Source organism: Carassius gibelio, chromosome B6 (genome assembly GCF_023724105.1).
Source record: "Carassius gibelio isolate Cgi1373 ecotype wild population from Czech Republic chromosome B6, carGib1.2-hapl.c, whole genome shotgun sequence".
Classification (NCBI taxonomy): Eukaryota; Metazoa; Chordata; class Actinopteri; order Cypriniformes; family Cyprinidae; genus Carassius; species Carassius gibelio.
Window position 1 is genome coordinate 28,232,104 of NC_068401.1, and position 14,367 is coordinate 28,246,470.

The 14,367-nt window shown below is 42.9% G+C and overlaps 1 protein-coding gene across 2 annotated transcripts in view; it reads left to right on the forward strand.

Annotated features, from left to right (window-relative positions):
- The window catches only part of plxna1b (plexin A1b), a 210,976-nt gene that overhangs the window by 146,281 nt on the left and 50,328 nt on the right, over positions 1-14,367 (forward strand). For both annotated transcript variants that reach the window (XM_052559303.1, XM_052559302.1), the window contains exons 4-5: positions 1,315-1,452; positions 14,219-14,319. In XM_052559303.1, the coding sequence (XP_052415263.1) occupies positions 1,315-1,452; positions 14,219-14,319 (239 nt within the window). The remainder of the gene's footprint in view (positions 1-1,314; positions 1,453-14,218; positions 14,320-14,367) is intronic.

Genomic DNA, 14,367 nt, shown 5'->3' on the forward strand with positions numbered 1-14,367 from the left:
GTGTGTGTAAGTGATTTGAGATGAAATGTTGCTATATTAACAGACTCTCCAGATACTCTCTCCTCATCTCCTGTTAGCTGAAGCGCAGAAGCGTGTGTTCACAGGAGAGCGATCACCTCGTCACCGTCACAGACGCTGCATGTTTACTGAGAGCAATAGAAGAGATGGATGTGTTCAACAGATTTACATTAGTAATGTATACTTCCCCCGGGTCTCTTTACATTCATACACTCATATATGCTCACTGTATCTGAATGAAACATCTGTCATCATTCAGTCGAGAGTGACTGTGTTTCTTCTGCAGATCACAGATAGTGAAAGCTGTGTTCCGTTCCAAAGTTTGTGATCGGTGAGACTTTTAAAAACATTTTTAATCGAAGACACTTCTGCTCGCCAAGGCTGCATTTTTTTTATTAAAGATACAGGAAAAACACCAAAATTGGGAAATATTATTACAAGTTAAAATATCTGTTTTCTGTGTGAATCTGTGTTAAAGTGTAATTTATTTCTGTGATGCTCCGCTGTATTTTCAGCATCATTCCTCCAGTCTTCAGTGTCACATGATCTTCAGAAATCATGAATAATATGATTATTTACTGCTCAAGAAACATTTCTGATTATTATCAGTGTTGAACAGTTGTGCTATATTTTTGTGTAAACCATGACGCATTTTATTTTTCAGGATTTAAGACCAAATAAATATATCAATTTGTAACAATAGAAAATGTCTTTACTGTCTTTTAATGTGTATTTGCGAACTAAATGTAAAACATTATTTTAAAAAATCCAACTTTTGAACAGTAGTGCTGGAAAACAACATTTTCATGCATATTCTGCTAATTATCTTCAAACTGAATTTACTTAATGATCCCTTTAACTTGAATGTGTTTTTGCTAAATGTTCGCTCATTCTTGTCTCTGCTTGTAAAAGTGGAGTGCTATTTGATTCGTTAGCAGAGTTTGCAGTTTGAATGCATCACAATGATTTGACATTCGATGGAGAGCCAGTGGTTTTGATGACTTTTGTGAAGACTTCAGATGAGTGTCAGTCAGTGTGAGAAGCGATGTGTGTTTCTAAGTGGATTGTGTGAATGTTTCTCTTGTATTCGTGTGATGCAGGGATCGAATCGCTCTCATCTCTCTCGGTTCTCTCCTGAGACGCAGACTCAGATGATTATGTTCACAGTGATGGTTGTCCTGACGCTCTGATGTCATTACTGTAATGATGTCTGTGTTTTCACATGATCGAAGCGTCTGGTCTGGTGTTATGGGATATTAATGAGATGTTAATGGTCTGTGGCTTGTGTTTCGTCAGATTCTGGTTAATTCGGTGAGTCCGTCACGGCCGGCGCTGCTGTACGAGAGCGTCCCGGTGAGCGAGGGCAGTCCGGTGCTGCGGGACACACTCTTCAGCCCAGACCTGCAGTTCATCTACACACTCACCGACAGACAGGTGAGCACACACACTTCACACACTTCACAGCGCTGGCTTCAGTCACAAATGATCTGGACAGGATGATTTTCAATAATCTTTAGTGGAGTGCCTAAAACCCCCTTCACAGGGTTGATTGCTTTTATAAAACTGTAGTAAGGTTTCACTGAATAAAGCAGAATGAAGGACCGGAAGATATATTTTAAATAACTTTATTTCCTTTGTGTATTAGTTTCTGTATTTATTTTACATTTATTTTTATTCTTTTTAAGTTTTATTTACTTATAATTTCATGAATTTATATTTATTTAATTTATTTTAAAATGGATTTATTCATGCATTTATTTATTTATTTTTATATGCATTTAATTATTCCCACATATATTTATTTCCAGATTTATTTTTTAGTTTAGTTTTACTTTTCCGTGTGCAGCATAGAAAAGCGACTCACTGTCATAAGTTTGGCTTGATGTTAGACGCTCGTTTATAGTTTTGAATAAATCAAAAGCAAAGAAAATAATAGAAAATTCTCACTGTTAGTCAATGCATTAACTAATGTTAAATACCTTGTTATAAAGTGTGTTGCTGGTGTTTTGAGGAGTCAGTGTTAGTCAGAATGTGCTCATCCTTTCCAGAACACACTGAACTGTTGTACATTCTTGACACTGCATCAGGAAAAAGTCACAAAAAGTCAAGAAATGTTGGTCAAACTGACCTGAACACAGAAGGAGGGGTGAACACAAGGCTGTTCTGTGTTTGTGGGGACTTTCTGTTGTATATAGAAACTACTGTCTAATATTGCAACATGTTCTCTCGCTAGAATTCGTTTGAAGTGGTTTCAGTCTTGATGCAATTATGATTTAATCATGCATTGCAGTTTTGAATCATGATGTTTTTCAGATCATGAGGTGATTGTAATAGCATTCACACGTGAAACAGTCACGCATGAGTGTGTGTTATAACGTTATTGTAGTCTCTCACACGCATGTAGGACATACAGTGAGAGATCAATGAGATGATGTACATTACAGTGTCATCAGATCGGATTATTGATGCGTTAGTGTACAGTACACACACACACACGCCTGTAATGTGTGTGTGTGTGTCTGCTCTATACGTCACACAAGACTCCATCGATCTGCTGTTGAACATCCCCTCCTGAATCCAGATAAAACATCATGACTGTACACATAATCAATAATAATCATCACAAACTCCTGATATTATATGAAGTCTGATGTTAATATGCTTTGGTGTAATATATAATCATGTGTTGCTGTGCTCTTAATTTTCCATGTTTGTCTCATGTTCTGTGAAATTATTACAAAGCTGACTCTAAATTCTAATTGGTTAATCATGTCACGAGTTTGGGGGCGGGGCTACCAGTTTAACTGGCCAATGAGAAACGGAGGGTGCGTTTGAGATGCCCTTCTGTTGCTAGTAAAGCAGAAATATCACACTGCCACCTTTAAAGGACTTTTTTAATGATTTTGACATTTTATGTGTGCATTTAAGAGAACAGTGAGAAATATAATAAGAATATGCCTTCCAAATACAAGAAGTCATTCTTTGTTCCCTGTCTCTTTGTGTTCTGTCAGTTTCTGTGTTTCCCGTTCCTTCACTTTTCTTCGGAGGATAATGAAAACGGCTGGCTGAGAGTCTGAGGCGCTGCTCGGCAAAAGCACAAGCTCCATTTAAAACCCTGACAGAGTAATTTAGCATTGGCCCCTTGTTCTCCAGCACTTAATTAAAAAGTGTTTGATAGCCTGTCTCCTCTCGCCTTGGCCCCGGGCAAACCATCACGCGATAGGATGCTCTCCGGATGAAACCAGATGATACTCGAGCGCATATCAGACTCTAAACTCCACACAAAAACAACCTGTCGCCATGATGACATCATCATTAACATGTGTCCGCCCACATTTACATCTGTGACCCTGGAGCACAAAACCAGTCGTAAACCAGTGTTTCGAAATACATCATCTGAATAAATCAGCTTTCCATTGATGTATGGTTAGTTAGAATCGGACAATATTTGGCTGAGATGCAACTATTTGTAAATCTCATAATATTGAGAAAATTGCCTTTAAAGTTGTCCAAATGAAGTTCTTAGCAAAGCGTATAAAAAAAAAAAAAAAAAAAAAGAGTAAGTTTTGTTAGATTTACTGTAGGAAATTTACTAAATATCTTCATGGAACATGATCTTTACTTAATATCCTAAAGATTTTTGCCATAAAAGAAAACTTGATAATTTTGACCCAAACAATGTATTGTTGTCTATTGCTACAAATATACCCAGAGACTTCAGACTGCTTTTGTGCTCCTGAGGATCTACTCAAACAGCTGCATGAAATATGTGGTTGTGTAGAGGTTAGCCAATCAGATCAGAGTCATTTGCATATATATATGTCTTAAAGGTGCAGTAGCAAAAGACCTTGACTGACATTATAAATGAGGAATGAAATGAAAGATAAAAGTGCACAATGTGGGCTCTTAAATGGATGATTTGCCTTGAATTAACGAGTTTAACAAAAGAGGAGCTGTGATGGAGGTTATCACATGGACACACTGGAGTGTGTGTGTTTAAGCTCAAGTGTTTTAAAGTCTTAACCTTTTTGTTTTGTCTAATCGAATTATTGATCATCTGGAGAAAAGTTAATCCCATAATCCTTCATATCAGCAGCGAGTGAATCATCCAGTCTTACTGCAATTAAGAACTTCAGATGTGTGTGTGTGTGTGTGTGTGTGTGTGTGTGTGTGGTTCAGTATTGATCGTGTGTGTGTGTGTGTGTGTGTGTGTACAGTATGTGTGTGTAGAGGCTGTATTAAAAGCCTCTTGATTGGTTGAGATGTTTTACTAAGACACATGGACCGTAATGGAAGAGAGAGGAAGTTTTCTCTCATTCTGCATTAGGGCCGTTCACACAGCTCATGTACTTATAGTGTGTACATGTGCTTTAGCTTCCACACTGGATCAATGTTAGTTTACATGGACATATTAAACCAGTCAAACAATAGGAAAATCATTATAATTTATCATTTAGAATTTTAATTCCTTTGTGACAGAAAAAGTTCCTGTAAACTCCTATTAAGAATTGTAAATCCTAGTTGAATCAAAAGCAACAATACAGTATTAAACTATCAATTTGATAGGCTTTTTCTATAAAAACAAAATATTTTTGTTCATTTTATAACACAATATACACTACTTTCAAAATGTGCGATTAATACAATGTACGATATGTATTTACTTTTATATAAATAAGTTTCTTCTGCCCTCCACGGCTGCATTTACTTGATCAAATTTACAGTGAAGGCAGTGATGCTGTGAAATATTATTTACAATGTTGAAAACAGTTCTTCAGAATATTTTGGTGGAAACTGATGCATTTTATTTTTCAGGATTCACAAATGAATAGAAAGTACAAAAGAACAGCAATTTCAAATATAATTTATTTTTTTTAGTCTTTACTGTCACTTTTGATCATTTTAATGTATCCTTGATGAATAAGTGAACGGCAGTTTTCAAAAACATTTTATGTTTTTGTGTGTTTTTGACTGTGAAAGTTTGTTTTTACTCCAACACAATCATTTCTCACATCACCTGATAACATCTCGGTTACGTATGTAACCTTGGTTCCCTGAATAGGGAACGAGATGCTGCGGTGACGTCACCACGTATGGGAACACCTCTGGTGTGACGAATGTCTGAAGCCCTATACCATCCCGCCAATCCTATTGGCCAAATGGCGCATAGCACCACCCTGCGCATGCGCACGCATGATATACCTGGGTGCAGCGCGCCATTTCGCTCAGATTTCATGACTGAAGATGAAGAGTTATCAAGGTACGGAACGGCCAGAACCGCAGCATCTCGTTCCCTATTCAGGGAACCAAGGTTACATACGTAACCGAGATGTTCCCTATCATAGGTCACTTCGATGCTGCGGTGACGTCACCACGTATGGGAACGATATACCAAAACGCCTGACGTACCTGATAACTGAGATCCGAGGAAGCAACTGCTCAAGCGGAGAGAACCCGGGAGCCAGGAGCCATCCTCACATCTAGACTGTAGGACTTGATAAAAGTGCTCGGTGAGGACCATCCTGCCGCAGCACAGATATCATCCATAGAAGAGCCACTGAGAAAAGCTTGAGAAGAAGCTACAGCTCGAGTGGAATGAGCCTTAACCCCTAAGGGCGAAGCGAGTCCGCGCGCCTCATAGGCCAAAGAAATTGCCTCCACCAGCCAATGGGACATGCGCTGCTTTGTAACTGCATGGCCCTTACTCTTATGTCCAAAGCAGACAAACAGCTGGTCAGATCCACGCCAAGGGGCTGTGCGATCCACATAAGTCTTTAAAGCTCTCACAGGGCAAAGACTTAGATCTCCTGACCCGGCCTCAGCAGGTGAAAAAGCTTCCAGAACCACTTGCTGAAAGCGAAAAGGGTTAGATGCGACCTTAGGAACATAGTTAGGCCTGGGCCGCAGCAGCACCTTCACAGAGCCTGGTGCAAATTCCATGCATGAGGGTGAAACAGAAAGAGCCTGTAAATCCCCAACTCTCTTGAGGGAGGATAAAGCCATGAGAAGAAGTGTCTTCAGTGTCAGGATTTTATCTGAGACGGTCTCCAAGATCTGGCCTCGGGTGCCAAATCAGCCCCTGTGCTTGTGATAATAAATCCTGTCTGATGGGAATCTCCCACGGAGAGCCCGCTAGCAGACTGATCAGATCCGCAAACCACGGCTGCGTGTGCCATCGCGGAGCCACCAGCAGCAGCTGTTCCACTCTGTCCCGGCGTAATCTGCATAATACCGCTGGGATCAAACGAATCGGAGGAAAAGCATACAGACTGGTCCTGGGCCAGCTGTGAGCTAACGCATCCACGCCCAGGGGCGATGGGGAGCGTAGGGAGAACCATAGCGGGCAATGCGTAGTCATGCTCGATGCGAATAAATCCACTTTCGCTTTGCCGAATATCCGCCATAAAAGATCCACCGTCTGGGGGTGTAATCGCCATTCTCCCTGTTCCAGAGCCTGTCTGGATAGCAGGTCCGCTCCGAAATTCAATCGTCCGGGGACATGAATGGCCCGGATCGAGAGAAACTTGTCCCGAGACCACAGAAGAACACGCCTCGCCAGCCTGCACAGGGGGCGAGAGCGCAATCCTCCTTGATGGTTCAGATAAGACACAACCGCTGTGTTGTCTGATCTGAGCAGCACATGACGGCCGATCAGCAGATCCGCGAAATACTGGAGAGCCAGAAAAACTGCCAGTAATTCCAGTCTGTTTATATGCCAGCCGCGCTGAGCCGCTGTCCACACTCCGTGGGCTGGTCGCCCTCGACACACAGCTCCCCAACCAGTCAAAGACGCGTCCGTCGTGACAGTTTCTCGGAAAGCATAAATTCCCAATCGAACTCCTGACAGGAGAAATTCGGTTGACATCCAAATTTTTAGCGACATCACACACCGCCGTGTCACCGAAATCGTGCGATGCGGGAGACAACGGGGTGAAATATTCCGCCTTTTCGTCCACCACTGAAAGGGGCGCATTTGAAGCAATCCCAGACGAATCACGGGGGATGCTGCTGCCATTAGACCCAAGAGCCTGAGGCACAATCTCACTGTCACCGTGCGACTCGCTTTGAAGTGCCGCACGCATGACGCAATCGACTGAGCGCGCGGGAGAGAAAGCTTCGCTGTCATCGCGCGAGAGTCCAGATCTATTCCAAGAAAAGTTATCCGTTGAGAGGGAGTTAAAACACTCTTCTTGAAATTTGTTCGTAAGCCCAGGCTGTTTAAATGATTCAGCACAAGATCTCGGTGAGAGTGTGCTTGAGTCCGCGATTGCGCTAGCACCAGCCAATCATCCAAATAATTCAACACACGAACGCCCTGGAGCCGCAACAGGGCCAGAGCTGCGTCCATGCATTTTGAGAAAGTACGGGGCGCTAAAGCCAAGCCAAAGGGAAGAACGCGGTACTGATACGCTTTGCCCTCTAAAGCGAATCTGAGGAACTTCCTGTGTCTCTTGACGATCTGAATATGGAAATACGCATCCTTCAGATCGATCGTAATAAACCAATCGCTTGGTCGGATCTGAGACAGAATAGATTTCACCGTCAACATCTTGAATTTGCTCGGTCTGAGTGCAAGATTCAGACGGCGTAAATCCAGAATGGGTCGTAACCCGCCGTCTTTTTTCGGTACCACGAAATAACGGCTGTAAAAACCTGTCTCCATCTGAGAGGGGTGTACTTCTTCTATAGCCCCTTTGCTCAGCAGAGCTGACATTTCTTGTCGCAGCACCGCCATTTCCGTAGACTTCACCGTAGTGGGAAGAATTCCGCGGAAAGGAGGCGGGCCTTTCCGAAACTGAATGGTGTATCCGTGACAAACCGTGCGTAACACCCATTGAGGAATGCCGGGCAAGCGTTCCCACGCGGCCCGAAACAATATTAGCGGTTTCAAAACTTCCGCTCCCTGCAACGCCGTCATACGCGTTAAAACGACCGGACACGAAAAACCCGTGGTGTTCGTGCACCGGGGAAGCGTATGCGCCAGAGTCGTTGCTTTCCGTTGAGTATAATCCTGAAACGTGTCCACGGCAGGAATTAGGCCAACAGATGGAACATCGGGCTCTGCCGCTAGCGAAAAAGCGGCGGCTGTGCGAGCCGTCATAAACGGGCCGTTTGTGCAGGGTCCTTGAGTCGTCCCTCGAACTCCAAAAGCAGGATTGCGCAGAGTGTCTGAGGGAGCGTCTATTATTACAGCTCGATCCAATGTTGCTCGAGGCGCTGTTAGCGGCGAGACAATCAATGTTTGAGCATGGGGACTGCAATGAGAGTGTGGGATGCGCGAAAGCGGTCCGACAGCGCTCTCTAGCGGAGGGCACAGTCCCTGGCAAGCAGCAAAAAGATCAGGAGCTGCTATTCGGCACCCGAGAACGAGAGGCTTTAGCCGTCGAGGTCAGGTTCAATCGCTTACGTTGACGCTGGTGCGCCGGAGGAAAAACCCTAGGGCCCCAGTCCTTACGAGGAGGCGCCATGGGTGTGGGTTCCTCTCGAGAGGCTGCTCGCTGGCGGTGAGAGGAGGATGAGCGAGAACGCGCGGGCGCTTGCCGGCGTTCGACCTCCCTGGGTCTGCGGGGAATCAGCTGGCGGAAAGCGGCTGATTGCTGTTTCGCTGCCCTGAACTTCTCCACTACTGACGTGACAGCCTCACCGAACAATCCATCCCTGGAGACAGGGGCATCCATAAGGAAAGATTTATCCTTCTCCTTAATATCGGTGAGATTAAGCCAGAGGTGGCGCTCAACCGAAATCAAACCGGCCATAGTACGGCCCACTGAACGAGCGGTATGTTTGGTAGCGCGTAGCGCCAAATCCGTAGCTCTACGCAGTTCTTTAACTGCCTCCGGTGTGATGCCCTCACCTTCATCCAATTCCTTCAATAACTCCGCTTGGTAGGCCTGAAGGACCGCCATAGAGTGGAGCGACGCAGCCGCCTGACCAGCCGCCATGTAGGATTTACCCACCAAACTAGACGTGACTCGACACGCCTTCGAAGGAAGAAGGGGGCGAGACTTCCAAGCCGCGGCCGAACTAGGCGCAAGGTGTTCGGCGAGAGTCTCTTCCACCGGGGGCATCATAGTATAGCCATGGTTCGCCATATCAGAAACGGTGGCGAAATCCGCGGCCGCGGCGTTAGTAATCCGCGCCGAAAACAGCTGTTTCCAGGACCTCGAAACCTCCTGGTGGAGGTCCGGGAAAAAAGGCAAAGGCCTCCGGGGCTGTGTAGGTGTCCGACTGGTTAGGAAACGGTCGTCCAGCTTGGAAGAAGGTTGGGCCTCGGCCTTGTCAACCTCCCAGTCTAGCCCCAATTTACCCACCGCATGAGAAACCACATCCAACAGCTCACTGTAGGAGGGGGAAACACGCCTCTCCTGTCCGCTAGGAGGAAGAGGGCTAGTGTCAGTCGCGAAGTCCTCAGACCCCGAGGCCGCGGTGGATAAAACATCGTCGTCATAGCGTCCACAACCGAAGGAGATGGCGGCGCATGCCTCCGGTGTGGGAAGTAAATCCTCATTAGAGAAGACGACGGGCTCAGTATAAGTTTTATTCTGCAGCAGGGTAGGGGAGAGCGAGCGATGTGGAGAATATTCCAGCGCTGCGCTGTCCACAAAATCCATGTCGCACGTGTCACCCCAGGCCCTCGCCTCGTGCGGTGCCTCGGCAGTCGCAGAGGTGACCTGACGGGGGTTAGACTCGAGGGCGACATTAGAGAATACTTCCACCCTGGAGCGCAGTACTCTGAGCCGAAAGGCCATCACAATGGGGACAGGAAGAAAGGCCGCTAAGCGCCGCCTGTGCGTGATGTAAACCAAGACATACTATGCACCTGTCATGAGTGTCCCCCGCCGTGATGTACCTGGTACATGGCTCCTTACATTTTCGAAAACTCATCGCGTCCGCGAAGAGGAGTTAACACTGCTCGAAGAGATCGCTGGAGAACGCGAGACGATAGGGCACAGATGATTCGCTATTCCTGAAGGAATGAAATCTGAGCGAAATGGCGCGCTGCACCCAGGTATATCATGCGTGCGCATGCGCAGGGTGGTGCTATGCGCCATTTGGCCAATAGGATTGGCGGGATGGTATAGGGCTTCAGACATTCGTCACACCAGAGGTGTTCCCATACGTGGTGACGTCACCGCAGCATCGAAGTGACCTATGATAGGGAACTGAGTTTTCGTATGAGATATAGAGGCTGATGTAGAGATCACCTGTGTGTGTGTGTGTGGTGTTCATGTTACACACACAGTCATCATCGTGTCACATATTGATTGACGTTTGATGCCTGAAGCTCTGATTTTTTCCCTCATCTCTCAGAATGTGTGTGTGTTTTGACTCGCACTATTATCAGGTGTTGTGTGTGTGTGTGTATGTGTCATTTATCTTTTTATTAATTTGCATCTGTTTTGGCTGCAGGCTGCAGTTTAACACGCTGAATATCAGATGAACGTCACTCTCAGCTGCTCACGAGCGTGTGTGTGTTACATGATGGGTTTCACCAGATATTAAAATGACAAATTAATATTGAACTTGCGTCAAGAGGTGTTGCTTTTATTGCATGTTCTTTGTCTTTGTTCTTTTATGCTGTATATTTTCACACACACTGACATGCTGCAGATGATCAACTTGTTTCTCAGAGCAGCTTCTGTGCCCTAAACACACACACACACACACCTGATCCCCTCATCTTCACCATCTGTTCTTCCTCTCTGCTTGTCTTCATCCCTCCATCACTGTTCCTTTGATAGTACTCAGTGAATGACCACCCACACCTGACTGTATGTGTCAAGTCAAGTTTATTTGTATAGGGATTTTTATTCACAATACAAATCGTTGCAAAGCAACTTTACAGAAAATTAAGTTTCTAAAGTATATTTAGTAGTACCTTATCAGTGGTGAATGTCAGTTAATGTACATGAGGCAGATATGTACGAAAAAAATCAAAGATTTACATTTATGCATTTAGCATATGCTTTTATCCAAAGTGACTTACAGTGCATTCAGGTATGTTTTCCCTGGGAATTGAACCCACCACCTTTTGCACTGCTTACACAATTCTCTACCACTGAGCCACATTAACAAGATGTAGTCAAATATTACATGTTGCATTGTAACATTTGTTAGTTTTGTATATTGTTTCAGGGTTAGCATCATCTGAGGTCCTCTGAAGGGTTGGCATCTTTTCTCAGGTTTTCTGGATCCAGACTGGAGCTTGTGTAAAACCTAGTTACGCAAAAACAGAGTACTAGATAGAGACATAATTTAGCATAGCTACTGTTCAAATCAAGCAAAATTTATTAGTTTAACCCAAGCTAAAGAATAAGAATGTGCATTTGATCAGATATAACTGCCATCCAAAATTGAGATGCATTATTTGAATGCTTGGTGAAAGAGATGTGTTTTTTAATCTAGATTTAAACAGAGAGAGTGTGTCTGAACCCCAAACATTATCAGGAAGTCTATTCCAGAGTTTGGGAGCCAAATGCGAAAAAGCTTTACCTCCTTTAGTGGACTTTGCCATCCTAGGAACTACCAAAAGTCCAGCGTTTTGTGACCTTAGGGAGCGTGATGGGTTGTAGCGTAGAAGGCTAGTTAGGTACACAGGAGCTAAAACATTAAGGACCTTATAGGAAAGTAATAATTGTTTGTAACTGATACAGAACTTAATATGTAGCCAGTGCAGAGACTGTAAAATTGGGGTAATATGATCATATTTTCTTGACCTGGTAAGGACTCTAGCTGCTGCATTTTGGACGACCTGTAGCTTGTTTATTGAAGAAGCAGGACAACCACCTAGAAGTGCATTACAATAGTCCAGCCGAGAGGTCATGAATGCATGAACTAGCTTTTCTGCATCATACACAGATAACACATTTCGTAGCTTGGCAATGTTTCCAAGATGGAAGAATGCTGTTTTTGTAACATGGGAAATATGATTTTCAAAAGACAAGTTGCTTTCTAATATAACACCCAGATTTTTTACTGTAGAGGAAGTAACAGTTCAATTATTGGTCATCCAATCTTTTGTATTTTTAAGACACTCTGTTAGCTTAGGTAATTTAGATGTTTCATCTGGTCTCAGTGAGATATATAGTGCAGTATCATGTATAGAAAAATGTAAATAAAAAAGTGAAAATAGCAGAGGACCTAGGACAGATCCTTGTGGAACTCCATATTTTGCTGGTGATAAATGAGAGGACTCCCCATTTAAATAAAGTATCAATCGGACAGATTTAAACCATCTTAGAGCCTGCCCTTGAATACCTGTATAGTTTTGTAATCGATCTATGAGTATGTCATGATCTATGGTGTCGAACGCAGCACTAAGATCAAGTAAGACTAGAAATTAGATGCAGCCTTGATCCGACGCGAGAAGCAAGTCATTTGTAATTTTAACAACTGCAGTTTCTATGCTATGGTGGGGCCTGAAACCTGACTGAAATTCTTCACACAGATAATTTTTATGCAGGAAGGTGCTCAATTGAGCAGACACAACTTTTTCTAAAATTTTAGACATAAATGGAAGATTTGAAATAGCCCTATAATTTGCCAGTACACTAGGATCTAGTTTTGGTTTCTTAATAAGAGGCTTGATAACCGCCAGCTTGAAAGGTTTTGGGACGTGACCTAAAGATGACAACGAGTTAATGATATTGAGAAGCAGTTCTTCGGCTACAGGTAACAGCTCTTCCAGTAATTTAGTGGGTACAGGATCTAATAAATATGTTGTTGGTTTAGATACAGTGATACGTTTATTTAGCTCTTCCTGTCCTATGGTTGTAAAGCACTGCAGTTTATCTTTGGGTGCGATGGATGAAACTGAAGTGTTAGATGCTGTAGAATCTACATTCGCTATTGTATTTCTGATGTTATCTATTTTATCAGTGAAGAAATTCATAGTCATTAAACATTGATGGAATATTCAAATCAGGTGGCATCTGGTTATTTGTTATTCTAACCACTGTGCTAAATAAAAACCTTGGATTGTTTTGGTTATTTCCAATGAGTTGGATATGTGGATATGCTCTGCCCGGGCAGTTTTTAGGGCCTGTATATAGCTGGACTTACTGTTTTTCCATGCAATACTAAAATTAAGGACACCCCTAGAGATTCTTATGAGTAAAATAACTCTGAAGTATATTCCCATTCATATTCAAAATTCACATTGAGTACTCCAGGATGATTATGAACATGAAATTATCCAGCCATTGCTTCCTGTTTCACAGAAATATAAATAGGGGGGAAAACAAAGCCCAAATGCCCTTAATCATCCATCACAGTGAGAAAAACCAAAGAATATATTTCTGTGTGTGTGTGTGTATATATATATATATATATATATATATATATATATATATATATATATATATATATATATATATATATATATATATATATATATATATATATTTGCTTTCAGATGATAGTTATTATCATCTGACATGCAAGAGCTGATGATCATTGTATTTGCCAGTTGTTTTTCCTCACCCTTTTTTAATTCATACATACTTTCATTTGTTCGTTTTCTTTTTCATTAAACTTATGCTTTTGCATATTATTTTATACTTCCAATCATCCTCTTTCTTTTTCATACGTAGTTCACACTTTCAATTAATTTCACTTTTTTCACTCATTTTTTGCCATCTGAAAGCTGTTCTTTTATTTTTTTACGTTTTAGTTCTTTCATTGACATTTTTGTACTTTCGTAATTTAATTTATTTCACACTCTTTCACCGTTTCAGTATTTTACTTCATGTTTTCATTCAGTTTTTTTTTTAATTGTTAGACTTTCATAGTTTACTCTTTCTTTGTTTTGCTCGTTCGTTACTGTTTTTTTTCTGTTCTTGTGTCCTTCCTTCCTTTTTCTTCCTTCCATCTGTCCTCTGCTGCTTCTTCCTCCACGTACACACACACACACACACACACACACAGACTGATGTTATTCTGTTTTCAGCAGGAGGGCTTCAGGGTTCTTGTCAATCAAACGCTGATCTCCGTGGTAACTGTCAGATGGCGCAGCATGTGATGAGCTGATTCTGTGCTTTCCATATGCACACACACACACACGCACACACACACAAACAGCAGCAAACATGTATCTCAAACTCCAGTGCTTGTTTCTGGCTTGCAGCGTCTCTTGATTTGGCCGCAGATGTGCTGTATGACTTTAATGTTTCTCAGATTGACTGTGTGTGTGTGTGTGCAGGTGACGCGTGTGCCGGTGGAGCGCTGCTCTCAGTACAGCAGCTGCTCTGAATGTCTGAGCTCCAGAGACCCTCACTGTGGCTGGTGTGTCCTTCACAACATGTAAGCACACACACACGCATGTTCAAATATCTTCATAACTCACATTTC